Source organism: Loxodonta africana, chromosome 3 (assembly GCF_030014295.1).
Source record: "Loxodonta africana isolate mLoxAfr1 chromosome 3, mLoxAfr1.hap2, whole genome shotgun sequence".
Lineage (NCBI taxonomy): Eukaryota > Metazoa > Chordata > Mammalia > Proboscidea > Elephantidae > Loxodonta > Loxodonta africana.
In genome coordinates this window covers 28,234,040-28,261,689 of record NC_087344.1, presented here as the reverse complement: position 1 = coordinate 28,261,689, position 27,650 = coordinate 28,234,040, and the positions used below count along the sequence as shown (strand labels likewise).

Genomic DNA, 27,650 nt, shown 5'->3' with positions numbered 1-27,650 from the left:
GTGGTCCAGTAAGTGGAGCAGCAGGCGACCGCTGGAGGCAGGAAGCGCGCCTGCCCGTGTTGGAGCGCGCGGTTGCTAAGTGGAGTCGGTTGGCTCTCGTAGCAGCACGCGGAGGTGAACCCAGAATCAGGTAAGTGGCAGAGCCGTGGTGAGGTGCCGCCAGGCCTGCGGGCGAGCGGATGAGGGAAGACGCCGGGTGTGGAGGGAGTAGAGGATGGGGCGCGAGCCCTGAGGGGTGGGAGCGGGTGTTGGGGCGCCCCGCGCGCCCGGTGGCCGTTGAGCGCGGGGGCGCATGCGCGAGGGGCGGGCTGGCCGTTGGCGTGCGGGGCCGCTTCCGGGAGGGGTTGTCATGGCCGCCGACCCCTCGAGCCCGACCTGTGACTGAGCTCGTCTGTCTGTCGTCCGAACAGAGCCCGAGGCAGCCCAAGGCGCTTTGGGGAGGGCCCGGGGGGCGAGAAGCTGAACCTTCGAGACAGGGCGGGCCTCTCCGAGTCCCAGAAATCCCCTTCACCGGGCTCTGTTCTTGCCCGGTGTTTGGGAGATTTGGGGTTCCAGAGATTTAGGGGAAAAAAAAAGATTTCTTTCGGAAATAGACGACCCCAGTAAGGAGCAAACTCGGGGGTGGAAAGCTGCACTTAAGAGCGAATGGATGCGAGTATCGTGTCTGGGTTGTCACTATCTCAGTGTCAATATCCAAGTTCACCCACTCCAGGAGGTCCGCCACATCGTATCTCCTTCTGATCTAATTTGCTTTGAGCGTTATATCTTGTCCAGTCACCTCCTGGAGATTTTTGTGCCTCAAACTGAACTTCAGATTTCCACCAAAAGCAATCCAAAAAAAACCACAAAAATTTCATTTGACCTTCTCAATAATTTTAAATACACCACCTCCTCTTGGTCACCCAGGTTTGAAGCCCAGAGTAGATGACCCTGGCTCTTTGCTCTTGGGTCATCCAGAGTCTGGATTATTCTACGCTCTTGTCTTTACTTGATGAATGCCCCCATCCTGGTTTTCTCTGCTGCTGGTCCCTCCTCCGGAAACCTTGGTGGCTAGTGATTAAGACCTATGGCTGCTAACCAAAAGTTCAACAATTTGAATCCACCAGGTGCTCCTTGGAAACTGTATGGTGCAGTTCTGTTCTGTCCTATAGGGTCGCTATGAGTCAAAATAGACTCCACACAAGTGGTTTGATTTTTATTTTTAGTCCCTCCTGCACTCCATCCTCATCCTGGTTGAGTCACTCAATTCAGAAGCTCGTCAGTGATTTCCTGTTGCATAGTAAATTGAGTACAAATGCCCTGGTCTTCTGCCTGTACTTCAGCCACGAAGTCCTACTCCCATTCCCCAAAAGGGTCTGGTGCTTTTCCCAGTGGCTGTTCTTGCCTCATGTCGTTTTTCCTCCTGCCTGTTTTTGCTACTCAGAATCCTCAGGGACCTTATCAGGTGCTGCTGCTTTCAAGGATCAGGTAACAGACATGCTTACTTTAGCCCCAGAACTCTGCCTTGAGGCCTTGATCCTAGTAGGACTTTGGATCGATTTGTTTCAATTTCACGCTCTGCTGAGAGTTAGTATTTCCACTCTGGATATACTGAATCAATCTACATTTTAACCAGATCCCCTAGTGATTGTTACGGATCCTGGGGATCTTGGTAGAATGCATATTTGTATTCAAAATGTCTGGGTATAAAAGCAAATTCTCAGTAGGGGGTCGAACCAGAACAAACCATTTCAAAGCCCTGGATTCTAATCCCATTCATTCAGTCAGTGCTCGGTGAGTACCTTCCTGCTGTGTGGCAGGCCCTGTTCTAGGTGCTGGGGACACAGTAATCCACAAAACAGCCAGTCAGGTGAGAATGACAAATATATGACATGTCAGGTGGGAAGAAGAATAAGCTGGGTAGGGTCTCCTGTGCCTGGAGGGTATGCTGTTGTAGTTGGGACCCTCAGGAAAGACCCTTCCGGAGCGACATAATTTGAGTGAAGGAACAGTGAGTGCAGAGGCACAGAGGGGAGTTAGAGGCATTCAGGGGATGAGATCTGAGGGCAGTGGGGGGTCAGGTCGAGTCAGATGTGATAGGCCATGGTAAGGACTATTCCTAGCAGATGGGAGCCATGAGTGGAGGTTGTGTACAGAGAAGTGATATGATCTGACTTGGTTCCCTCTGGTTGCTGTGAACGTGGGGGAGGCAGAAGCTGGGGACCACCGAGGAGGCTGCTGCCATAATCCAGCCAAGAGTCCAGCTGTGGATGAACAGGGAAACAAAACATGGTGCATCCGTACAATAGGGTATTATTCAGCCACGGAAACGAATGAAGTTCTCATTCATGCTACCGTGTGGATGAATCTTGAAAACATTGTGCTAAGGGAAAGAAGCCAGACACAAAGACCACGTATTGTAGAATTCCATTGATATGGAATGTCTGGAGACAGGAAGGAGGTTAGCAGTTGCCAGGGGATTGGGAGATCGGAGGGTGAGGTTGGTAGCTAAGGGTATGTATGGGGTTTCTTTTTGAAGTGATGAAATGTTCTAAAATTGATTGTGGGGATGATTGCACATGTCTGAATTGTGTACTCTAAATGGGTGAATGGTAAGGTAGGTAGATTTTATCTCAGTGATCCTGTTCTAATTAAAAAAGGAGGTGATGGCCAGTGTGGTAGCAGGGTGAGGTGGCTGATCGACCTGGCAGGGTTTGCTGGTGAATGGGACATGGAGGATGAGCAAGAAGAGGCAGGCACTGAGACAATGGAATTGCCGCTTATGAGATGGGGAGAGCTGGCCGTGGGGAGAAACAGTTTTCATTCTAGGCATTTTGAGTTCAAGGGGAGATGTGGAGAAGGCAGCTGTGGAAAGGAGTCTGGAGGTCAGGGGAGAGGTTGCCTCCAGAGACACAGGCTTGGGAGGGGCAGCACAGAGATGTTTAAGCGGGGAGGGGGGCAGGGTACTGGATGAAGTCACAGAGAGAGAGAGAGAGAGAGAGAGGAGGACCAGAAATGGGGCCCAGGGCACAGCACTCAGGCTCGGGAAGAAGCACTGCTTCTGCACCTCTGCCCCCGTTGGGCTGGAGGCTGGGCTGGGGCGGGAGGGTGGAGGGAGACTGTCCTCAGGCTGTCCTCAGGTTTGGATCCCGGGTGGCACAGCTGCACCCTGTGCTCTGTACGTGTTGGACTAAATAAAGTGAGGAGGTGAATGAGCTTCGTATTAATTCCATTTACTGCCTTGGCTTTATTTTTATTGGCCCTGGGCCCAACGGGAGGCCTTTTCCTGAGAGCACTTAATTATTCCCCTGTGCCAACCACAAATAGCGGGAGAAGCTGAGCGGCGCAGACACCACTCCCTAACAAACGCCCTCCTCCAGCATTGCAGCAGCTTTCCTTAGGGCCGTGACCCCATCTCTAGGTCTCTGGGATCCTGTACTACGCAGCCCAGCAGGGCATACGGAGAGTGGTGGGCAAGGGCAGCTTTAGGCTGGGGGTCTGAGGAGGGCACTTTAGAGCTGAAATGGAGCATTCTTGCGAGGACCTGGGGCTCCTCTAGCCTAAGAAACAAAGCTGGCCTGGTATGAGGGGAGTGGTGCTGGATGAGGGGGGCAGGGCCCCACAAGGAGGGGTGGAAATTGGGGCTCACTCTGAGAGCACTGGGAAGCCTTTGAGGGTCTTTGTAAGTGTATGTGGGTGTGACCACCTGGTGTGTGTTTTAGCTGCCATTGGGCTGGCTTTTGACTCATGGCGACCCCATGTGTTAGAGAGTAGAACTGCTCCGTAGGGTTTTCTTGGGTATCATCTTTAGAGAAGCAGATTTCTAGGCCTTTCTTCTGTGGCACCCCTGAGTGGGTTTGAACCGCCAGCCTTTCAGTTGGTAGTCTAGTACAAACCATTTGCACCACCCAGGGACCTTGGTGGTATGTGTTTTACGAGGGGCAGGTGTGGTGGCAGGGCAGGGGGTCGAGGCAAGGTGAGGTGGCTTCGACCAGGGTGGTGGGGGTGCAGATGGGGAGACGGGATGCAGTTGGAGGCAGCTCATGGTTGGAGCTTGCGGGACCCGCCGATGATTCAATGTGGAGGTGACGAAAAGAGTCAGGATGGCATCGAGTAGTCTCGGCTGGGTGGGCTTCTATGCTTGCTTTCAAGACTGGCCAGCAGTGTCATACCGCCTTGGGACCTGTCCACCTTGCCCGGCAAGTTTTCCTGCAAGCATCTGGGTCACTGCCCTCTGCCCTCCTCTGCTCTGTTCTCAGCACTATGGCAGAACAGGATGTGGAAAACGAACTTCTGGATTACGAGGAAGATGAAGAGCCCCAGGCGCCTCCAGAGAGCACTCCAGCTCCATCCAAGAAAGATGTCAAGGGTTCCTACGTTTCCATCCACAGCTCTGGCTTCCGGGACTTTCTGCTAAAGCCAGAGCTACTGAGGGCCATTGTGGACTGTGGCTTTGAGCACCCATCTGAGGGTATGCCTCCCTGTCTTCTCGCCCTGCCAGGACCCTCACCAAGACCAGCTCTGCCCGTAGATGGGAACATGTGCCTTCCTGGTGGGGTTGGTGGTGCTTAGGCGGGGTCTGTGGCTCAGAGGTGTCCAGAAGCTGCCCTTTGCAGCGTGGTACTCTGCTTTACCAGACAGATACCCCAGACCCACAGTTGTTTGTGACATGATGGGGCCTGGCCTCCTCTCCTTGCCCTCACCAGGGCCTCTTGGCCAGCCCATGAGGAGCCTGCACAGAGGGGGTACCCAGCATCTGGCCGCTCAAATCCTTTTCCTCCCACAGTCCAGCACGAGTGTATCCCCCAAGCCATCCTGGGGATGGACGTCCTGTGCCAAGCCAAGTCTGGAATGGGCAAGACAGCGGTTTTCGTGCTGGCCACCCTGCAGCAGATCGAGCCCGTCAATGGACAGGTATGGGTGACCTCCCCTCCCAGCCCGATCCGCTGAGCAGAGGGCCCCCTTTCCCTGCAGCACACTGCTTCCTGTTCCTTTTTCATCTCTTCTTAAACATTTCTGTCTTCACATTCTTTTTTTTAATTGTGCTTTTGATGAAAGTTTTATAGGCCAAGTTAGTTTCTCATACAAAAACTCACATGCACATTCATATGTGACCATAGTTGCTGTCCATGTAATGTGACAACACATTCCTCCTTTTCACTCTGGATTTCCCGTGTCCATTCAACCAACTCCTATTGCTTTCTTCCTTCTCCTCTCACCTCTGGACAGGAGCTGCCCATTTCGTCTTGTGTATCCTCTTGAACTAAGAAGCACACTCTTCAGTAGTATCAAATTATGTCTCATAGTCTAGTCTAATCTTTCTCTGAAAAATTGGCTTCAAGAATGGTTTTATTTCTGGGCTAAACGGAGAGTCTGGGGGCTATGTCTTCTGGGCTTCCTCCAGTCTCTGTCAAACCATTAAGTCTGGTCTTTTTGCTAGAATTTCAGTTCTGCATCCCACTTTTCTTGTGCTCCATCAGGGACTCTTTGATGTGTTCCCTGTCAAGGTGGTCGTTGGTAGTTGCTGAGTACCATCTAGTTCTTCTGGTCTCAGGCTGATGGAATCTCTGGTTTACGTGGCCCTTTTTGTCTCTTGGGCTAATATTTTCCTTGTATCTTTGGTGTCCTTAACTCTCCTTTGCTCCAGGTGGGTTGGGATCAATTGATGCATTTTAGATGGCCACTCATTAGCTTTTAAGACCCCAGACACCACTCATCAAAGTGGGATGCAGAACATTTTCTTAGTAAACTTGGTTATGCCAGTTGACCTAGGTGTCCCCTCAAGCCATGGTCTCCAGACCTCCACCTTTGCTATACTGTCTCTTGAAGTGTTTGGTTGTGTTCGGGAAACTTCTTAGCTTTTGGTTCAGTCCAGTTGTGCTGACTTCCCCTGTATCATGTCTTGTCCTTCACTTCGTGTAAGATAATTCTTGTCTACCGTCTAGTTGGTGAGTTCCCCTCCCTACTCTCATAACCATCAAAGAATATTTTCTTCTGCGTTTAAACTTTTTCTTGAGATCTCGTAATAGTGGTCTCGTGCAATATTTGTTCTTTTGCAACTAATTTCACTTAGCATAATGCCTTCCAAATTCATCCAGGTCATGAGATGTTTTCCAGATTCATCGTTGTTCTTTTATCATTGCATGGTATTCTGTTGTCCCGCATTAGTTTTGTGGGCTTATAAGATTAAATGTAGTATTGTAATAAAATCAGAAAATATCAATAAACCAAAAAAAGTATCCATAGTTTTTCTACATAAGGAGATCACTTATATTAAATGATGTGTGCACTCTTAGATTGTTTTCATAAAGGCGGGTGTATACTGAGTGGAGCTCCATTAGCGCAGGCCACCTGGGCTAGGCTGGGCCTCATTGACCTTATTGCATGTGTGGGTAGGGGTGCCCATCAGGAGCTCCCTGCCTTCTTGGCGGGAGATAGGCCTCAGTAGCTAGGAGAGGGTGAAGGGCCATGAGGAGGTGGAAGCATGGGACTGGGCATGCTAATGGCCTAGGTGTGGGGAACAGTGGGAGGTCCAGCGTGGGGTTAGGCTTGAATATTGTCAGTTGGGAAGGGAAGAGCACACTGGCATGGGCTTTGGGCCCTGGGAAGGGTTAGGACCTTGGCTTAAGGACCCCTCTTCTCCCACCCGACAGGTGACGGTCCTGGTCATGTGCCATACTCGGGAGCTGGCCTTCCAGATCAGCAAGGAATATGAGCGCTTCTCCAAGTACATGCCTAATGTGAAGGTGAGCCCCTCGGGCTGGGCCCAGTGCCCAGTGGTCTTCTGCAGTGTGCTGGCCTCAGCTGTGGCTCAGCCAGCGTTTACTAAGCTTGGCTGCAGCAGCTGCCTCTGAGGTTTGCGGTAGTTTATGCTCCTTAAAAGCCTGATGAATTATGCATGGCCCCCAAGGCCTTTGCTGCCCCAGCCCTGGGGCTGCTTTTCAGGGGCGCTGGCCAGGCTCTCAGGCTTGTGTCCCTGCAGGTCTGGCTTGTTCTCAGGCATGGGGGTGGTGATGGGCATCCTTGGGGGTTGCAGGCCTGTGCTGGCAGGGCCATGGGCTGGGTGTCAGCACAGAGGGTGGGGTGCCGAGCCTTTATGCCAGGTGGGCAAAAGCAACTTCTCCGTGTCCTCGCAGGTGTCGGTGTTCTTCGGTGGCCTCTCCATCAAGAAGGATGAAGAAGTGCTGAAGAAGAATTGTCCACATGTTGTGGTGGGGACCCCGGGCCGCATCCTGGCGCTTGTGCGGAACAGGAGCCTCAACCTGAAGAATGTGAAGCACTTCGTGCTGGACGAGTGTGACAAGATGCTGGAGCAGCTGGGTGAGTGCCCGCCGTAGTTGTGCCCTGCCCGCAGCCCTCCCTGGGTGCAGAGCCAGCTGCCTGGGGCCCTGACAGTAGGCCAAAGTAGGGTCGTGGGTGGCCAGCACATAGGTCTCCCTCAGACGATTTTAGGGAAAGATCTGGTTTTGCTCCTTCCTGACCCCAAGCTGAACGGGACCGCAGGCACATGTACATGTTGACCCCAGGAGTGCTGTCACCTAGCAGCCTGTGGCATTTGTTCTAGGCCCCCTGCCCTCAGTGAGTCCCGACAGGGCCATTGGGAGACAGGGCTCGTGTTGGGGTCAGCTGCAGCTCTCACCCCAGTGGCTGTCTCTGCCTCAGGCTCCCCTCCCTGAAGCGTGGCACGAGGCGCACTGGCACGGCTGCTCCGCGCTGGCCGCGTGTAAGTGGACCGCAGCTCCTCCCTCGCCTGTGCTCGGCCCGAGTCCAGCCCCTCAGGCACCTCGGGACTCACCCCTCTCTCCACTTGGTCCCATCTCACACCACCTGCCCTCATCACGGTGCCAGCAGCTCCCTGGCTCAGGTTGGGAGGGGTCTGGGCCTGGTCTCGGGTGGGAGCCGTGGCCTGGCAGGCGCTGATGCCCATCTGTTTCCTGCCCCTCCCCCCAGACATGCGGCGGGACGTGCAGGAAATCTTCCGCCTGACACCCCATGAGAAGCAGTGCATGATGTTCAGCGCTACCCTGAACAAGGAGATCCGGCCTGTCTGCAGGAAGTTCATGCAGGATGTGAGTAGGCCGAGAGCCCACCTACCCGCTGGGCCAAGGCTCAGCATGGCCACTGTGGCCTCCCCAGGGGCCTGGGGTGCCACTGCTCTCAAGGCACATAGGATGCTGGGAGGCCAGGTTGAGGCATCCTTCTCTCCCCTTAGTTGAATCAGAGCTTAAATTCAGCTTTTGGTAGAGAAATTTTTACTGAGGTCAGGATACAGGAGATCCTTTGGAAGGTTTCTTGGGCAGGTAATAGGCCCAGAAGTAAGCCCTACTCACCCTCCCTGCCTCTTCCCTCCACAGCCCATGGAGGTGTTTGTGGATGATGAGACCAAGCTCACGCTGCATGGACTGCAGCAGTACTATGTCAAGCTCAAGGACAGCGAGAAGAACCGCAAACTCTTCGATCTCCTGGATGTGCTGGAGTTTAACCAGGTGACACTGCCATGGAATCCTGGGGCTCTGGGGCTTCGGGAGGCTGTGTTGCCACCTGGCTGTGGGACTCTGGCCTGACTGCCGCTCCCTCACAGGTGGTGATCTTTGTGAAGTCGGTGCAGCGCTGCATGGCCCTGGCCCAGCTCCTCGTGGAGCAGAACTTCCCAGCTATTGCCATCCACCGGGGCATGGCCCAGGAGGAACGGTGAGTGTGCAGGCTGGGACAGCCCTCGAAGGGAGCCTACCCAGAGACTTGGCCCCTGACGCCTCCGCTTTGTCCCCTTGCACCCTAGCTTGTCACGATATCAGCAGTTCAAGGATTTCCAGCGGCGCATCCTCGTGGCCACCAATCTGTTCGGCCGAGGGATGGACATTGAGCGAGTCAACATCGTCTTCAACTACGACATGCCAGAGGACTCAGACACCTACCTCCACCGGGTGAGCGGCCCGCAGGGAGCAACCTCCCTTAGATCCTTCTACCGAGCCAGGGCCGAGAACTGACCCCTCCTCCTGTCCTCTTGCAGGTGGCCCGTGCAGGTCGCTTTGGCACCAAAGGCCTTGCCATCACTTTTGTGTCTGACGAGAACGATGCCAAGATCCTCAACGACGTCCAGGACCGGTTTGAAGTGAATGTGGCAGAGCTTCCAGAAGAAATTGATATTTCCACATACAGTAAGTGGGTGGGCCGGGGGCAGGGGGCTGGAGTGGCGGGTCCCTCCTTGTCCTCACTGGGTCTTCCCTGTGTCTTCCAGTTGAACAGAGCCGGTAACCCAGCGCCCACCAGGATGAGCCGCCCCTGCCTTCCCACCTGTTGCCTTCTGGTCTCTTCTCCCTCAGTGACAACGGGCCTCTTTTTACTGTGTTAAAGTTGTAGATTTGTGTGAGAATAAATTTTTATTATGGAAGCCTGACTCCCACCTGCTGTTTCCTCAGCCGTTACCAGCATTTTGTTGGCCCTGGGGGCCGGTGAGCAATGCGTCATTCTTCTGTATCAGGGTGACCTTTAAGTATCAACATTGAAAAATTTATACAGATAAAAAAGACATTACAGAACCTCCAAAACAGAACCTTCTGCCCCAGGCAGTTGGGCCTCCGTACCGTGAGTTTCAGGTGGCGGAGCTGGGGGCCTGGGGCCTGCCCTTTCCCGCCCCTAACATCAGTCTTAGTTTGTGAGGGAAGTTGGACCCCAGCACCTGGCTTCTCTGCTCTGTAGCAAAGATAGATGAGGGGAAAGTGCAGGTTGGGGGCAGCAATCCTGAGTCTGTCCCCAAGACTTGTACCCAGGCTGGAGCTCTGGGCCAGCTCATGTCCCCACTCTGGGATGCAGCTGGGGCCACCAGGCTGGAGCAGAGAGAAGCAGCTGGAAGCGGGTCCACCTGTCCTGGCTGGTGTTCTGGGATTTGGTGTCAGACCACAGCTGTTGCCCCTCTCCTTGGTGCACTGCAGCAGAGGTGGGAGGGCCGAGGGGGCAGAGAGGAGGGATGGGTCTTCAGCATGTGCGAAAGCTGCCGTGGCTGCTGCTGGCCTGTCCAGAACCTGCCTTCACATGCCGGATTCCGATGGCCTGAAGGCCTGGAGGAGAGGGAGCCAGTGAGGCCTCAGCTGGCAACTGGGACATCCCCAATTCCCACACCCCTGCCCAGGCACAGCCCCTACCCGAGTTTGGTGGCTGGTGGCAGACGTGGATGAAGTGAACTCCGAGTACTTGTTCCTAGTGACCAGGCAGGCCCACTTCCAGTACTCCTCCCTCACCTGTGTGGCCCAGGTGTCAGGTTAGGGGAGGAGTGGCCCAGGCCTCACCCTTTGCCCTCCACCCCAGCCTGGCCCAGGGCGCCACACCTTCTTGTGGAGCAGGCAGTGCAGGAGGAAGAGGAAGAAACCCTGCAGGCAGTTGAGGATGGAGAAGATGTAGGACAGGACCCAGCTACGTGGGCTGAAGAGGAACAGGCCGAAGACCCAGGTGCAGCCCAACACAAAGAGCTGGGCCACTGCGGTGATGGTCAGCACCCTGGGGAGGGGAGGGCAGGGTGGGCCAGCTGCAGTGGGCGAGGCCAGGCCTCTTGCCTCCCCCTCTCACCCTAGCCCCCCTCCCCTCCAGCTCTCCCTCTGCTACAGCTCCTTCTCTCACCTCGCCTTCTTTAATTTCTTCATGTCTGGGTTGATTTCAGAAAACTTCTGAGTGAGCTTCCAGACAGTAATCACGAAGATGACAGCATTGCACTGGGGAGGATGCATGGAACTCCGATTAGGGCACGCGCCAGGAAATCACAGGGAGGCGGGGATGGTCCAGCAAGGGTACAGTGAGGGGCCGGCTCTCTCGGGCTTTGAGTGGGTGTGTGGGGAGGGTAGTTACCAGAACGATGAAGGTCACTGGTCCCAGGAAGCTCCAGAGGAAGCCATGGGCCAGGTCCAACCAGCAGCTGTGTGAGAGGAGAGGGGCCCGATCAACGCCTCCAGAACGCCAGGCTGGAGCCATCCGGAGGGGTGTGGGCCACCCATGCCCCAGGCCTGCCACACTTACTAGGAGATACGGCCGTAGCCCTGGCTGTTGAGAGCCGCCGCCGAGACAGCCGCCGAGACGCCGACGATGACGCCAGGCGTGCCATAGCCGATGAGGCAGAGCCAGCGCGTGCTCAGACCCTGGCCCTGGAACACGCGCACCACGAGAAAGTAGAGCTCCACGCCCTCGAGGCTCATCCAGCAGAAGACGGCCAGGAAGAAGTAGTGCAGCAGTCCGGCCACCAGGCGGCAGCGCAGCCCCACCTGCGGGGTGGAGTGGGGGACGTCAGCGCGGGGCGGGGCCGGATGTGGGCGGGGCTACGCGCTGCCAGAGCCAGTCTCCGCTAGAGTCTTCTGGGTGGGCGGGACCCGGAGGGTGGAGGCGGGGCCACGCTCTGCTAGATCCCCTCCCGACAGATCACAAGGGCAGGCGGGGCCAAGACGCGAGTGGAGGGGGCCGCGGCCAGGTGGGTAGGCGGGGCCCGAGCTCGGGTGGGCGGGTCCAAGCTCTTGGACAGCCCCGCCACCCTGCGCCTTGGACGTGAGAGTATCCGGGACAAAGTTTTGCGCCCATAAAGCTAGAGTCGGCGGGGCCGGACCTCGGGGAGGGGCGGGGCCGCAGACCTTAGGGCCGGTCTCCGGGACTGAGTCTCGGGGCCCGGCCGGGCTACAGCCTTCGGGGCTTCGCTGCCCAAGCGCTCAGATGACGGCCGGGCCCCCAGGGGGCGGAGCCTCACCTGGCCGCCCTCGTTCTCAACGCCGGCCAGGAAGATAGCGGAGCCCACGAAGAGGCATATGCAGAGATGCAGGTGCACCGTGGTGCGCGAGCTCTGGATCGGCCGCACCAGCAGGAAGGTGAGGATGCACAACAGCAGGCAGACCAGCGACAAAGCCAGCCCCACCTTGGTGATCAAGGCCAGCTTCGGGTCCTAGAGGCAGGACATGGTGGGCAGGATTCAATCCGGGCCATGAGGCCTTTCTGCCCTCACGGATCCACCACCCAGACCCGCCTGGAACCCATCCTGCGGGACTCTGATCAACCAGCTCGCCTTCAACATCTAAACAAGCCTGCCTCTCTCTTCCGAAATAAACCCTCCCACGGGAATGGCAGGGATTCCTAGTTCTCTTTGGAAGGTTTCCTGCCCCCACTACTGTGGCTGGCCTCCCGCCTACTGTCCACCTGACTGCTCTGGCAAAGGTCCCCAGGGCAGCCTCCACTACTGCTTCCCTCTTTTCTGAAACTCAGACAGGCCCACTCCCTGACCTCATCTCCTGCCCATCCTACACCTGGCCACAACTATCAGCTCACAAGCTCCGCACCTCTGCACTTGCTGGGCCTTTGGCCTGGACCACCAGCTTCCTCTACTCTGCCTGGCCAGACCCAGTTATCCACCCTGGCCGGGCATATGGTGGGTCCCGCTGAGACCACATACGTAACAGCTGGTGTGTGGGGGACATCAGAGGGGCCCTGCCAGAGCCGGACCCTGCAGTGCCAGGCTGCTCAGTTTAGTCGTTGGGTCCTAGGAAGCCCTGTTAGCACAATGGACTTCGGCAAGGGAGAAAAGACCTGGCAATCTTCTCTGGTAAAGACTGCAGCTTAGAAAACCCTATGGAGCAGTTCTACTGTGTTCTATAGGGTGACCATGAATCAGAATCAACTCAACAACACAGAATAACAAGGGAGCCCCAGGGAGGGGAATGAGGCATGGGGCCACCTGAACTGTCCAACCATACAGACATAGTTGAACAAGCAGTTGCATGAGCCCACTGAGAACCAGATGGCTGTCTCCCCTGCACCGACCTTCTCACCTTCTCTGTCACTCTCTAAAGGCGGCGCCTGGGCTGCTCACCTCCACATTGTAGTGGGCCATGAGGATGGCAAAGCTGCTGAGGTGGCTGCACTGGCAGGTGGTGCTGCCATTCTCGCTGCCTAGCTTCCAGCAGCCTGTGGTGGCCCAGTGCCCACCCCTGTCGTTGTCGCCCTTCCAGAAGGCACAGATCAGCTCCTGCCGTGGCCCAGGCGTCTCCGGCTGTGGGTGGGTGGGGCAGTCAGAGAGGTTGGCCAGCGCCCACCCGTGGGTCCTGAGCTGGGAGACTGGGCTTGGGAGGGCTGCTTTTCCTTGACAAGTATTTACGTAATACCTACTGTTGGCCCGCCCTGGGGCACAGGAGTGAACGGAATAGACAAAAATCTCTGCCCTCTAGGGGCTGACATCCTGGGGAGGAGATGGATGAAAAAGAAAGAAACTAGAACCTGTGGTAAAAGGAGAGGAAAAGTGCTATGAAAAGTGAAGGTGTAGGGGAAGTGTAGCAAGTGATTACAGGTTGTCATTTTAAATAAGGAGGCCAGGGAAGGTCTCGATGTGAAGGTGACATTTGAACAAGGACTGGAAACAGATAAGGGACGGAGACATGTAGCGGAAGAAGAGTGTCCCAGGCAGATGGAATAGCAGGTGCAAAGGCCCTGAGGTATGTTTGAGGAAGGAGTAGAGTGGGCGAGGGGCAGTCTGGGAGGAAGTGGGGAAATGAAGGCTGCAGAGGGGCCACTGGGGCCTTGGCTATGGGGTGAGCAAGAGGGTTGACCCTGCTCCCAGCCCGAGGACTCACGAGGTGTGAGAAGGCAAAGGTGACAGGAGAGTCGAGCTTCTCTGTGTTTGTGTTGCTCAGAAACACGGAGTTGACAGCTGAGAGGACTTTGAGCTGGGCCCCGTGGACCGGGTTTTCATGGGTCTCTTCCAGCTTAGCTTTCTTCGAGGGCTCCATATCCAAGGAGGCGTTGGCCAGCAATCTCTTCATGTTCGGGCTAGAGAGGATGCCCACCACAGTGTGGCCTGGGGAACAGACAGACTCACTGCCTCCTCCTGCCCTCCCTACTCCCCACACACCCTCCTCTGTCCTAATGGGTAGAATCCAGGCTCGGCCAGCCCTACTCTGATGCCTGGAGTCCCATGAAATGGGTCAGTGCCCAGTTAGTACATATTCTGGGTCTCACCCTGGCCTTCTCCCCAGAGGCCCCCTTCCCTGTCCCATGGCTACCTCTCCTTACCATGGCCATCACCGGAGTCCTTGTCTTGAGCTGCCACAGCCCATTTGAGCTGCATCCGAGCATGGCTCTGGCCCACAATAACGCTCCTGTTCCCGTCCTTCTCCTGCTTCTGGATCATCAGGGAGAGCTCTGAGGGGAGAAGGGCTGTGACTAAGGCACTGAGAGCAGGATGGGGCCTGGGGCTAAGCCAGGGGAGGACGAGGCCTCACCTGTTTTTGAAGGGGAACGGTAGGTGAAGGAGGGTTCAGGCAAGGCCTGGGCCAGGGTTCTCAGGACTTGTTCGAGGCCCAAGAGCAGGTTTGTGGCGATGTGGTGCTGAGTAGAAGGGTTCAGGTCCTCCAGGTCGCCGGGAGCCTCCAGCAGCTCATCCAAGTACATAATGAGTTTCTGGGGGGTGATGGGTTACAGAGCTGCTGGGTCACTGGACCCTGAGTCACTGGTCCCAAAGGACCCTGATCTCACTCCCCACCAGGGGACAGATTGGAAAATCCCCAGGTTTCCAACACAGGGGAATCATCGAGACATTGCAGTAACCAGAAAACAAGTAAGGGGATCAGGCCTGTGTGCCCGTACATGCAACAGAAAGTAACCTTTATAAGCTGCACGCCAGGTGCTGTCCAGTATGGTTGCTCCCTGTGGCTTTTAAGCACTTGAAATGTGGCTGGTCCAAATGGAGATGGGCTCCAATTGTAAAATACACATCAGATTTCAAAGACTTAATCCAAAATGAAGAATGTAAAATATCACAATAATTTTTTTTATATTGGTTACATGTTGAAATGTTCATATTTAGGATATACTGGGTTAAATGAGGTCTTAAAATTAATTTTTCTTGTTTATTTTTACTTTTTAAAACATGACCACTAGAAAATTAAATTTACATAAGTGGCTCACTTATTTCTATTGGACATCACTGGGCTTAGTACCTATGCTAATACATATATATAAAGCTTGCTTCGTGCCAGGGTCTGTTCTTCTGTCCTATTCTCCTATTGGTTCACTAAAACCTTTACACCCACGCTATGCACCATTTTCATGTCTGTGTTACAGATGAGGAACTGAGGCCCAGAGAGGGGGAATCATTTGCCTAAGGTCACACAGCATGAAGTGGCAGCACCGGGATTTGAACCCTTGCAGCCGAACCCCAGAGATGGTGTTCTTAACTACTCTGCTCTGTTTCCATTATGCTACTCGTGTGTGTATGTGTGCATGCGCATGCATGCACACGCATGTCCAGGTGGGTATGCATGTCTGTGTTTGTGTAATGGGGATATATGTGCTGTGTGTATATTGTGCATATAGACACATTTGTCTTTGATCAAAGACCCCTGCTTGGGCTGAGGGCGGTCTCCACCCACACTGAAGCACCCCCCAGCCACCCCCAGACTGTCCTGGGGTCCCCCCAGTTCTCGCCCTTACTTGGATAGTCCTCTTGGCCAAGTCTGGCTTGAAGTCTCTGTCCAGATCCTGAACTTTGTCAAAGAAGCGGGAGAGGCTCTGGGGAGAGGAAGCCGAGGGGGTCAGAGAGCCCAGTGGAGGGGCGGGGAGGAAGGGCAAAGGGGCAGAAGTTGTGCGGAGGGATTTTCTGCTTCCTGGGCCCGGCTCCAGCCACTTACCTGGCTGCTGTTGACTTCAGAGGGCCGGGTCCAGGAGGGGAAGTGCATCTCTGTGGGGACAAAACACAATTCACTGGGTGGGAGAGTATGTGTGTGTGTGTGTGTGTGTGTGTGTTGGGGGGGTCTGGGATCAGGTCAGGCCAGGTACCTTTACACTTGGTGGTCATTTGGTTATCCTGGAACCCAGGTTTGGGCGTTGTTATGGATTGAACTGTGTTCCCCAAAATAGGTGTTGTAAATCCTAACACCTATCCCTGCCCTTGGTTACAATCGCATTTGAGAATGGATTGTCTTTGTTATGTTAATGAAGCAGGATTTGTATAGGGTACGTCTTGAGTTAATCTTTTTTGAGATAAAAAAGAGATTAAAACAAGTCAGCAGAGGACAGATGGGGTAAGGTAGATGCTAAGACCAGGGCTTCGAATTTGCTGGGTCTAGTTTGAACCATTTCTAACAAGTTCCCTGCTGAGAACTTGCATTTCTAACTAGTGCACAGGAAGTTATACATAAGAATCACCTGGGGATCTTGTTAAAATGTAGAATTTGCATTTGTACTCCAGATATACTGAATCAGAATCTACATTGAAACAAGATCCCCAGGTGATTCTTATGTATAACTTCCTGTGCACTAGTTAGAAATGCAAATTCTCAGCAGGGAACTTGTTAGAAATTCAGATTCTCAGCAGAGGTTTGAACCAGAACTAACTGGTTTGACACCGCCATGGCCAAGACACACGGAGATCTCCAAGGAACTAGAAAGCAGAAAGTGAAGAGACAAGGACCTTCCTCCAGAGCTGACAGAGAGAGAAAGCCTTCCCCTAGAGCCAGCACCCTGAATTCAGACTTCTACCCTCCTAAACTGTGAGGAAATAAATTTCTGTTTGTTAAAGCCACCCCTGTGGTATTGCTGTTATAGCAGCACTAGATAACTAAGACAGGCATCAAGCCTTGGTGGCAGTGGCACTTATATTTCCTGACTGCAGATGTGGCGGGTGGAGCTGTGGCACCCATGCTGTCCGGAGCTGCACCTGTTCATGTCTGGGGACACAAGAAGAGGGTCAGGCCCTGTCCCAGCCCAGGTCAGTTCCTCTCTCTTCTGAGTGCCTCACCCCTTTCTTCCTCGTATTAGTCTACTCATCCCCCCATGAGGTGATGCCACCTGGTGATGTCGCAACCCTGAGTGGTGGATGCGGTGGGGATCATGGGAGCGTGGACAGGCCTGACACGAAGTGAATGAGCCCTTACAAGGTACATGTGAGACACTACTGAAAGACCTTCATCACAGTCAATAATTAGCTGCTGTCTTGGGGTCCCCAGGGAACCTCCCCTGGATACCCAGCTCCTTCCCTGGCATCCTCCATATTTTTTCATACCTAGTCTCAAAGGGGTTGAGGCCTGGCCCAGCAGGGAACCCCAGCACTCATTCTGCTTGGTTGGTGTGGGTGCCCTAGAATCTGTGATCAGATGTTTTGACTGAGGGTCTCCAGGATGAGGGATCTAGCTCCGTACCTTCACAAATGGTGTTGTTAGGGCCATTGGGTAACCCAGGTATCGGCTTCCAGCCAGGTCTGCAACGGCATTTATAGCCACCCACGGTGTTGAGGCAGTGGGTGGTGTTGTGGCACGGGTTTTGCTTCAAGGAACATTCATTCACGTCTGGGGACAAAGGCAGATCAGGCCCTGCCCAGCCTGGCTCAGGCCTCCCCTTGACTCACCACACCTACTTCCCCATCTTCCTACAGTTCAGAGCCCAGGACCCCACCATTATTGAAAGTGCTGCCACCTGGTGACCTTCAACTTCAGTCCCAAAGCACCTTATTGTGGCTTCCACACAAGATGAGTATAGCAGGGACCACAGTCCCCAGACCCAGTTTTTGGGTAGTAAAACTGAAAAAGCCAGGTGGGAAACTGATTCATGGGAGCTGGACTTCCTGACTAAGGACTCTCTCCTGTTCTCTCCCCAGCCCTGCTCTGACTGGGGAGAACCAGAAGTGGCACCTCTCTCTACTTTGCTTGCATGAAACAGATGAGGAAGGTCTGGGGGGTGTTCTCAGGGGCAGGGGGCTCTGAAGGGCAACCCCAGTTCCAGAGGCCTCTGTCCTGTCCTGGGACCTTCTGGTGAGGCAAGTCCTTGGGCAGGGCCCCGGCAGGACCTTGATGTTATAGGAACCTGAGAATCTTCTCCTGCCTCCTTGGGCTGTGCGACCTGCCTCCATCCATACCCAGTTATGGACTGAATTGTGTCTCCCCGAAATCTGTGTTGTAAATCCTAACATCTATGCCCCTGATAATCCCATTTAGGAATGTTTATCTTTGTTATGTTAATGAGACAGTAGTAGTGTAGGGTGTGTCTGGAGTCAGTCTCTTTTCAGATATAACATATTGCTGTGGCCTTGATTCCAACTCAAAGGGACCCTACAGATCAGAGTAGAACTGCCCCATGGGGTTTCTAAGGCTGTAAACCTTGACGAGAGCAGGCTGCCACATCTTTCTCCCACACAGTGGCTGATGGGTTTAAACCACCGACCTTTTGGTTATCAGCCAAGCTCTTTAACCACTGCACCACCACGGCTCCTCCTTTTAAGATATAAAGGAGATTAAATAGGCAAGCAAAGAAGGAGAGATGGGGAAGAGAGATGCCAAGTCATGTGGAGATCTCCAAGGAACTGGGAAGCACAAGCTGAAGAGACAAGGAGATTCTTCCAGAGCCCAAAGAGAGAGAAAGCCTTCTCCTAGAGCCGGCGCTCTGAATTTGGACTTCTTGCCTTCTGAACTGTGAGAAAATAAACTTTTGTTTGTTAAAGCCACCCCTGTGGTATTGCTGTTATAGCAGCACTAGATAACTAAGACAGGCATCTAGCGTTGGCATCAAGCAGTGGGACTTATATTTCCTGACTATAGATGCGGTGGGTGGAGCTGTGGCACCCATGCTGTCCGGAGCTGCACCTGTTCATGTCTGGGGACACAAGAAGAGGGTCAGGCCCTGTCCCAGCCCAGGTCAGTTCCTCTCTCTTCTGAGTGCCTCACCCCTTTCTTCCTCGTATTAGTCTACTCATCCCCCCATGAGGTGATGCCACCTGGTGATGTCACAACCCTGAGTGGTGGATGCAGTGGGGATCATGGGAGCGTGGACAGGCCTGACACGAAGTGAATGAGCCCTTACAAGGTACATGTGAGACACTACTGAAAGACCTTCATCACAGTCAATAATTAGCTGCTGTCTTGGGGTCCCCAGGGAACCTCCCCTGGATACCCAGCTCCTTCCCTGGCATCCTCCATATTTTTTCATACCTAGACTCAAAGGAGTTGAGGCCTGGCCCAGCAGGGAACCCCAGCACTCATTCTGCTTGGTTGGTGTGGGTGCCCTAGAATCTGTGATCAGATGTTTTGACTGAGGGTCTCCAGGATGAGGGATCTAGCTCCGTACCTTCACAAATGGTGTTGTTAGGGCCATTGGGTGACCCAGGTATCGGCTTCCAGCCAGGTCTGCAACGGCATTTATAGCCACCCACGGTGTTGAGGCAGTGGGTGGTGTTGTGGCACGGGTTTTGCTTCAAGGAACATTCATTCACGTCTGGGGACAAAGGCAGAAGATCAGGCCCTGCCCAACCTGGCTCAGGCCTCCCCTTGACTCACCACACCTACTTCCCCATCTTCCTACAGTTCAGAGCCCAGGACCCCACCATTATTGAAAGTGCTGCCACCTGGTGACCTTCAACTTTAATCCCAAAGCACCTTATGGTAACCTCCATACAAGATGATTGCAGCAGGGACCGTGGACCCCAGACCCAGTTTATGAGCAGTGAAACTGAAGCCAGGAGTGAAACTGAGTCATGGGAGCTGGACTTCCTTACTCAGAGCTCTCTCCTGCGGCCAAGGTTACCTTTCTCAGGACCGGTAGTGGCACTTTCCTCTACTTTGTATGCATGAGACAGGTGAGGAAAGTTTGGGAGTACTGTTAGAGGCAGAGGGCTCTGCAGGGCAACCCCAGTTCCAGAAGGCCCCTGCCCTGTGCTAGGACCTTCTGTTGAGGTAAGTCCTTGGGCAAGCCCTATAAATCTCAAGAGAACTGTCCCATGTAGTTTCCAAGGCTGTAAATCTTTACAAAAGCAAGATGCTATATTTTTCTTCCACAGAGTGGCTGGTGGTTAGCAGCCGAGTGCTTTACCTACTGCACCACTAAGGCTCCTCCTATTTTCATATAAAGGAGATTAAACAATCAAGCAAAAGAAGAGAGATGGGGAAGATAGATGCCAACCCACATGGAGATCTCCAAGGACCAGGAAGAAGAAGCTGAAGAGACAAGGACCTTCCTCCAGAGCCGACAGAGAGAGAAAGCCTTCTTCTAGAGTTGGCGCTCTGAATTTCTGGGTTTGAAGCCGTGCTTGTGATATTTCTGTTATAGTATCACTAGATAACTAAGACACCCAGGTTCCAGTCCAGCCTCACACACGTCTTCCAGGGGCTCTACCTGTGCACTGCTTCGGGTCTCCTGGTTTGAACTCAAAGCTGAGAGGGCACTGGTAGGTGTAGCTGCCCTGTGTGTTGATGCAGATGCCTTGGCTTTTACAGAGTCTGCGGTTCTGCCGACACTCGTCCACGTTTGCAAGGGGAAGGAGAGGATGGGGGAGACCTGCAGCCATGGGCAGCCTTCAGGGCTGCAGACAGGTGTGTTTCCCAGAGCAGAAGCATCTGTAAGGCCGTCTTCTCCCCACAAGCGGGCCTTTTCTGATTCACACGGAGGCATCTGTGGGAAGTGTGGTGGCCCAGATGATTTAGCCCCCAGTGGGGTAGGGGGATCCTGGCCTTCTGTGTCCTGGCCTGAGGAGATGAAGCAATGCCAGGGTGGGCTTTCCTGGGAATGAGGCTGGAAATGCTGTTTCCCCCAGCAGACTCTTTGCTCCCTTGGTGACCTTTGGCCTGATTCCTCAGGGCAGCTGCTCTGTGGCCGAGCTCTCTTTGCAATTCCGGCAACCCTAGCTGGCCAGCATGTTCTCATCCACGCCAGCTCTGAAACTGCAGCTCCCAGGAGAAAGACCATGGCTCATACCCGAGCCAAGACGATGTAGGCAGACTGCCCCCGCACAAGGGCACCAGGCCAGCGTGGGCAGCCCTGGGGCCAAGAAGGTGCCCCTTCCTGATTCCCACAGAGGCACCCTGTGGACTTGACAGGAAGGGGGTAGGTGAAAGCCACGTCTGAGTGGAGAATCCACATCTCACTCTCGCCTCCCATCAGTGGGGCTCAGCCTCATCTTTTGTCCTGAGTGGTCTGGCCCCCACACATCTGGTTGACATTCTGGGAGAGACTCAGCCCGGGAAATGGTGCTGAAGACATCCTCTCTGCTGTCTGGCCTTGACAGAGCCTCTGTTTCACCCAGCTCTCCAGATGGGGGCGGGGGTCAGTTTCACATTGACTCCCCCCGCCCAGTATCCTCCAGAGCTGCCACTCAGGTGCCTGAGCCAAAATTATTTGGGAGGGTCAGGGCAGAGCCTTGGTCAGAGAAATGGGGCATAGGCTGAGCATGAAAGGGAACGGGGTACCAGCAGGCTCTTCTCCCAACGTGGCCTGTTGGCCAGGGGACAGTGGATCTGCCCTTGAATCTCCCACCTCCTGTGTTTTCAGAGGATGCCCCCGGGTTTGTCATAGCCCGGGGGGCCAGAGAGTGTGCTGGGCTTGGCTGAGCACAGGATGCCCAAGAGGGAGGCTCCTGTGGGCAGATGGGAGTGGTGGTCCCGCCCCGTCAGTCAGGACAATGGTGAAGAGAATGGATATATCGCTGGAACGCACCACATGGCAGAGGCTGTTAAATATTTTGAAAGCTACACCTTTTGTTTCATGCAAATAAGATGTCAGATGGGCAGGGGGGTGTTTAGAACGTTTGGAAGTGGCCCTCTGATGCCAGGGAGAAGGTCTGGGGAGAGAGGGTGCAGCCCTGGCTCTGATGCCTGTCACAGGCCCCACGAGCTGTGACACGGTGGACGTGCCCTTGGGTGTGGTTGGATTACCCAGTAAGCAAGGTACGCACAGGCTTAATTGTGCTTACTTACGAATCTGTTGTACACAATTTCACCTGTTTTTCACCACATCTTTGATGTGAAATTGTGCACTACAGGTTAGCAACCATTGCTGTTGAGTCAATTCTGACTCATAGCAACCCTATAGGACAGAGTAGACCTGCCCCATAAGGTTCCCAAGGAGCGCCTGGTGCATTTGAACTGCTGACCTTTTGGTTAGCCGCCATAGCTCTTAACCACTTAACCACTACACCAAAAGGGTTTCCGCACAATTAAGCCCATGCTTACCTTGCTTACTGTAACCTGGTGTGTACCTTGCTTACTGGTTAATCTGCCCCTGCCTGAGGGGTGAGGCTCTGGTGGAGCACAGAGAGGGCTCGGGTCTGCAGTCCACAGGCTCTGCTCCAAGCCAGCAGGATCCTCTCCCCGTCACCCTGTCTTGAGGTCCGTGGTAGTCCCTCTCTGACCTCTCCCCTGCCCATGCATGTCTCTGCCTGAGCCCCTCTCAGCTCTAGCCTCTGTCTAACACGGCAACAATAACCACCCCCTTTCCCTGCATGTGGGGGCCTTGAAGCAGTGGGTGGGAGGCCCCACCAGCCCGGACACATGAAGAGGGGTCCATGACCATCGTGTGCAGTTGCTCAGGTTGTTCACTGTATAGGGTACTCAGCAGAGGGGACAAGTGGGGGCTGAAAACCAGCCCACCCTCTATTCCCCAAACACGTCTGTGTCCGCCTTTTGCAGAGGAGCCTTTTCCTAATTCTTGAAGGCTCTGTTGTCTGGCCCAGCTACATCGTATGGGACAGTGTCCACCCACAGGGCTCAGTATGTGGATCAGCAGTGCTGCGTCCTCATTCCCAGCACACAGACTCTGCCCTGTCCCCTCGTCTCTCTCACCAGGGAGGCTCTGCACCTACTCACAGTGCGAGGAACGGAGGGCCTGGGACCAGGGCCAAGGGCTCCTTTGTCTGCACAGGGAGGGTCTGCTGGACCATCCTCAGAGTCCTCAGTGGGGATGTGGATCCCCTCCCCGCTTCGCTCAGCTCCCCACCACGCTATCTGGACTCTGCACTGACTCCCTCTCTCTGGGTGAGTCGTGACTCCTGTCTGCCCACTGCTGACTCCCACCTGCCCTGCGGATGCCTGAAGCCCCTTCCCCCACCTAGCCAGCTCCCCCTGGAAAATGGGTGCAGCCTCAACCTCGGCCTCCTGTGAGACACCCTGGAGACGGCTTTTTCAGCCATCACTGATAAGGCACTTTCTGTGAGCCAGGTGCTGTGAAGCCCTTTTGTGATTTCATTTACCTTCCCAGCAATGCTACCCTTGTCTGCTCCCTTTTACAGGTGGGTAAACTGAGGTACAGAGAAGCAAAGTAACTTGTTCAAGGTCACACGGTTAACAAAAGGCAAACCTGCTTTTGTTTTTATCTTTAAAAAATTTTAAACGGAAAATTACAACAATATTATCCCATCTCAAATGTGAACATGCTTTATGAGTAAGTATCCTGGCCACTGTCACACACACACAGCTGTCAGGTGGCAAAGCCAGGATTTGGACCCAGGCACCTGGTCCCAGGGTCTGTGCCTGTGGCTGTCACACCAGCTGCTTCTGTGCTAGTGGGGCAGGCCTATAGTACCCCTGTCGCATCTCACACCTGAGTAACACACATGTAGCCAGGTTCCTGTCCCTGGAGGCTGCAGGAACAGCTCTGGAGGAGGGGCTAATGGAGGATGGTGGGAGTTCTTACCTTGACACGTGTTCTCACTCTCATTCCTGAACGTTTTCCCCCCAGAAGCAAGCTCGTATCCTGGGACGCATGTGCAGTAGTAACTCCCCTCCACGTTTTGGCAGTCGGCTAATTTTCCACAGGACACTTTCGCGGGTGGTCCACACTCGTTGATGTCTGGGACACAACCGGGAAAAGTCACCTCCTATAGATGTGAGTTTCCTCAGGGCAGACACCCTACCCCCACTTGACTCCCCAGCACAGCCTGACACTTAATCAATGTCTTTTGGGAAGAATAAGACTCAGGCTGCATTGCTGTGCCTCGGCTGTGGCTTGAGTGAGCCATTCCTAAAGGCCACTTAATCGGCTCGGGCTCATCTCAGCCTTCTGGCTGGCACCCTGGATTTGGACACGGTGGGCAGTGCCAAGGTGGGGGGTGGATAGGAAGCTCCGCACCCCCCTTCCCAGTCCTCGAAGGACAAGCTGTGGTACTCCTGATTGTACAGTTCCTCTCCAGGAAGCCATATTTATACACCTCTTATCTTTCCAACTCAATAGCTTTTCCCGTCTCTTTTCTCTGCTTTTGATGACAGTCCTGAGGTTAAGAGCTGAGGTGCCTAACCAGCACCATGTCCGCCTCTGGCACTGGTGATGCCCCACAATCTTGGGTGCACCCTTCCACCACCCCAAGCCTCAGTACCGTCACAGGACTCCGCAGGGCTGATGATGCTCTCCCCAAGTGGAGAACTGAATCCTGGGTTACAGCGACAGGTGGTGGCACTGTCACATGTGGAGTTTGGGGGACACCAAGAGGCACAAGAAGCTGTGGGGACAAAGACCATGGTCAGAAGGTGAGGGCTAACAGGGGGCTGGGTGGACAGGGTGGTTCCATAGGAGAGAGTACTGGGGATGGGGGACAGCACAGAGCCCTATCCTCCCAGGCTGAGGGTGTGGGGTGGGGATCTGGGCCCCTCCCCAGGCTTGGACTGTGGCAGCATTGCTCCCGCAGACTCATCCCTGGGTGCACCCCCTCACCTGTCTGGGATCCGGCTCCTGATAGCATCAGCAAGAGGCAGAGTGCTGGAACAGAGGGAGGGGGTTCAGGAGACACATTTGAGGGAAGCAGGCTGCTGGCCCTTCAGGCTGGGGCCCTGTCCTTGCTCAAGGAGATAGAGTGGGTTGCCCCTCCTTGGGCTCCAGGTGGGTGTCAGAAAGTACAGGATGGTGGAGGGGCCTGAGTCTGCAGCTGCCTGCTCCCCTGCCCTGTGGGCTGCATGGGCAGTGGTTCAGAACACAGACTGGAGTTAGGTCAAATCCTGGACCTTAGGTAGGTTTCCTGAATTCTCTGTGCCTCCGTTTCCCCTTCTGTAGAACGGGGATGATGATGGGGCCCACTTCCTAGAGTACTGTAAGAAACAGCTGCATGAATGCTGCCTGGTGTGATTTCAGTGTTTACCATTATCATAAAGGAGGGGTTGACCAGGTGTTCCCTTGGATCCCCCTCCTAGGTTGTTCCACAAACTCCCTCCCTCAAAGGCACACACAGGAAGGAGCACGCACATCACACCCACAACACACACACTTGATCTGTCAGCCCTGATGTCCCATCTCCGAACCTGTTGGTGGCATTGGTGGCATTTCACCGAGCTCCCCCACCACAGAAACACTCTCTGGGCTCTCACAGAACAGGGGCCCCTCCCTGCTGCTTCCTCAGAGCGTGTCCTCAGAGAATCCTCCTCAGGCCACCAGGGGCTTTGGAGGTGGGACCTCCCTGCCATTCAGGGTTCATCAGAGAGACAGACAAGGGGATAGAGATGGGGGAGAATAAAGGGGGCGGTGAAGGAAGGGAGGGAGAGAGGAAGGTAGAAAACCAATGGAGAGAGATGGAAAAGATACAGAGACAGAGTGAGGGACAGAGAAATAGGAAACCTACATACAGAAAGACAGAGACAGGGCGGATGGGACAGTGAGACACCGAGAGATAGATAAACCCAAAGTGACGCAGAGAGAGAGGGGGAGACAGACAGAAAGCGACAGAAAGAATCAGAGAAAGGGGGGTGGATAAAACTGGGAAGGGGAAGGGAAGGAAAGAGAGAGGAGGCCGGCGCCTCAGCAGCAGGGGTGTGCGGGGTGGCTTGGGGAGGACATCTTATCTTGGCCAATCTGTGAGCGCTTGGAGGCATGCGACCCCAATAACGCATAGAGACCCGAGGTGGGCCGGGAAGGAGGGTGTGAGTCACTTCCTGGGCAGAGGGGAAGGGCTGACTCACAAGCTAGCCACCCTAATTCACCTCCTGGCGGCAGGGGGGGGGTGGTCTCTGGGGAATTCTCTGGTCGGTCGGTCGTGGTGAGCTTGGCTGTGGGCAGGCTCTATGTCCAAGCTCAGGTTCCCCTTTGGCCGGTGGAAGGCTGAGACCCCCATCCAGACCCCTTCCAGTGGGGGTAAACTGAGGCACGGAACACCCCAGCTCCATACAACCCCCAGCGCCTCCTACACCATCAGGACCCCTCTCTTCCGCTCTCTGGCCACAGGGCTTGGCTCTCTTCCGCTCTCTGGCCACAGGGCTTGGCTAGTTCCCCCTCCGCTGGGACCATTTCCTTTTTACAGGACACCACAAAATGACCTTCCCTCGAAGGATGAGACCTGGGCTGATATGTCCCCAGCTCCCAAAGACCTAGATAGCTCCTTTAATGCTCAGAAACAACCTAAGAGGTAGGGGTTGTGTTTGTGTCCATTTTACAGATGGAGAAACTGAAGGTTGCATCCCAGAGAAGGCTCAGAAAGAATCAAGTGAACATAGGGGGCTGGGGCAGGTGGAAACTGAGGGGTGGAGGTCCCCAGTCCCTGGAGAGGGCTCCTTGATACCCTGTTCCCTTGGCCTGCCCTTGGCTGCACTCCTCATCCCAATGCTGTGGCCAGGCCTTCACCTTCTGGGGGCTTTGGAAGTCGCCCAAACAGAAGCAGGGAGAGGAGCTGCCAGTTTGTCCCTTCCCAGGCACATCTGGTTTTGCATTTCCAGCAGAGCCCTGAGTGGGGTGGGCAAGGCACCCTCTGTTTTCCCAATTAGATACCTGCTTAGGGACCGTGGGGTGGGAGTGAAGAAGTACCCCCTTCTGCTCCTTCTGCTAAGGACCCCCCTAGGCTAGCCCAGGCCTGCCAGTGTCTTACCCAGAGAGAGTGAAAAAAAAACAAAACCGAACTGTTTACTTAATTCTTATAGTGAGCCTGGAATAGCTTGTATATTAACTCACTTAAACCTTACAACAAGTGTATACGGTAGAGGTTGGTCTTGCCAATTTTACAGATGAGGGAAGTGAGGCTCAGGGGAGTCAGTGACTTGGCCTCGGCGACAGTCAGGCAGGGTCTGAACATAGCTCAGAAGCACCTGGAGGCCAGGCTTTGGCAACATCCTGCGCCGAGCACCTGTCCTTGGCTACTGCTCCCTCCCCTAAGTGTGCCCCAGGACTCCTGTCCTTGCCCAGAGCAGCTAACAGGGCACTGAACTCACGCTGCTGCTGCCCCAGCCCAGCGCAGGGCTGCTGTGCCCCAGATGCCATTTCTTCACTTTCTTTGTTGCCCAGTTGCTCAGGCAACAGGCTGCCTGATAACCGTTAGAGCCACCCTGGGTGGGGCGGGAAGGGAGGCTGGGGAAGTCACAAGAAAAGTCCAGTCCAAAGCGCCAGCAGAAAAATCCCCTCAGCCCTCCACTGAGTCCTAGCCACATTTGGGGGAGCAGGAATGGGGAGCTCTGGAGTTGCCCTGCCACCGAGGCAGCGGGGGACTGACCGGGCGTACCCCACAGTGGAGGTGTCCCATCCCCAGCTTTCCAGCACACCCCTATATTAAAATCATCTGCCTGCAGAGTCCCAGCACTTACTTTTTGCCCCCTTTCCCTTCCCCTTTGCCTCAGTTTCCCCTCTTAGCCTCCAAACGAGCCCCAGTGAGAGCTCTAAGACCCTTCTAAAAAGGGGAGCGGGCTCCTGGGAGCACCCTGGGGTTCCTGCCAGGCCGCTCCCCATGTGCCCGCAGGTCCGCCTGAGCATGTGGCTTCCTCCGCAGCCCTGGAGCTGCCAGGGTGCCTCTTGTTCTTCCTCAGCCAAAGGGGTCCTCCCGGTCCCACGCCCCTCCTGGTGGGGCCTGGAGTTCTCACCCAGAAAGGCGCCGAGGTGTGGGCCTCCCATGGTCTGCGGGGAAGCGGCTGGGGCAGGGCCGGCCTGTGTCCCGAAGGCTGGGCGGCTGTGTGGCTGCCTGCTGGGAGGCTGGGTTTTTATGAAGGGGGAGG

The 27,650-nt window shown here is 54.7% G+C and overlaps 2 protein-coding genes across 10 annotated transcripts; one reads left to right on the top strand and one right to left on the bottom strand.

The window, feature by feature from the left end:
- On the top strand, positions 1–9,370 carry DDX39A (DExD-box helicase 39A). 2 transcript variants are annotated; one of them, XM_003413330.4, is made up of 11 exons: positions 1–130; positions 4,239–4,450; positions 4,766–4,893; positions 6,633–6,725; positions 7,116–7,299; positions 7,930–8,048; positions 8,334–8,465; positions 8,561–8,670; positions 8,759–8,903; positions 8,990–9,137; positions 9,218–9,370. In XM_003413330.4, exons 2-11 carry the CDS (start codon positions 4,243–4,245, stop codon positions 9,232–9,234), a joined length of 1,284 nt encoding a protein of 427 aa, XP_003413378.2. In that variant the 5' UTR covers positions 1–130; positions 4,239–4,242; the 3' UTR covers positions 9,235–9,370. The 2 variants fall into 2 exon arrangements, with proteins under 2 accessions (XP_003413378.2, XP_023408086.2); XM_023552318.2 differs by having other exon boundaries at positions 9–130; positions 8,990–9,370.
- On the bottom strand, positions 8,218–27,650 carry ADGRE5 (adhesion G protein-coupled receptor E5). 8 transcript variants are annotated; one of them, XM_064280812.1, is made up of 20 exons: positions 27,519–27,650; positions 24,403–24,447; positions 24,068–24,190; positions 23,389–23,544; positions 20,098–20,229; positions 19,054–19,200; positions 17,136–17,282; positions 15,627–15,676; positions 15,430–15,507; positions 14,220–14,397; positions 14,011–14,139; positions 13,572–13,795; positions 12,815–12,994; positions 11,702–11,893; positions 10,987–11,228; positions 10,819–10,885; positions 10,594–10,685; positions 10,305–10,473; positions 10,122–10,217; positions 8,218–10,037 (listed from the first exon to the last, which is right to left on the bottom strand). In XM_064280812.1, exons 1-20 carry the CDS (start codon positions 27,547–27,549, stop codon positions 10,008–10,010), a joined length of 2,508 nt encoding a protein of 835 aa, XP_064136882.1. In that variant the 5' UTR covers positions 27,550–27,650; the 3' UTR covers positions 8,218–10,007. The 8 variants fall into 8 exon arrangements, with proteins under 8 accessions (XP_064136882.1, XP_064136876.1, XP_064136880.1 ...); XM_064280806.1 differs by lacking the exon at positions 20,098–20,229; XM_064280810.1 differs by lacking the exons at positions 12,815–12,994; positions 20,098–20,229.

What these genes read in the sequence shown, in the direction of transcription:
- DDX39A (XM_023552318.2), top strand. Translation starts at nt 4,243, where the DNA reads ATGGCAGAACAGGATGTGGAAAACGAACTTCTGGATTACGAGGAAGAT. An exon ending in AGTACATGCCTAATGTGAAG is followed by an intron (nt 6,726 to 7,115) that starts GTGAGCCCCTCG and finishes GTGTCCTCGCAG; the next exon opens with GTGTCGGTGTTCTTCGGTGG. An exon ending in GCAGGAAGTTCATGCAGGAT is followed by an intron (nt 8,049 to 8,333) that starts GTGAGTAGGCCG and finishes TTCCCTCCACAG; the next exon opens with CCCATGGAGGTGTTTGTGGA.
- ADGRE5 (XM_064280812.1), bottom strand. Translation starts at nt 27,549, where the DNA reads ATGGGAGGCCCACACCTCGGCGCCTTTCTGG. An exon ending in ACACCTCGGCGCCTTTCTGG is followed by an intron (nt 24,448 to 27,518) that starts GTGAGAACTCCA and finishes CCTCTGTTCCAG; the next exon opens with CACTCTGCCTCTTGCTGATG. An exon ending in TAACAACACCATTTGTGAAG is followed by an intron (nt 17,283 to 19,053) that starts GTACGGAGCTAG and finishes CTTTGTCCCCAG; the next exon opens with ACGTGAATGAATGTTCCTTG.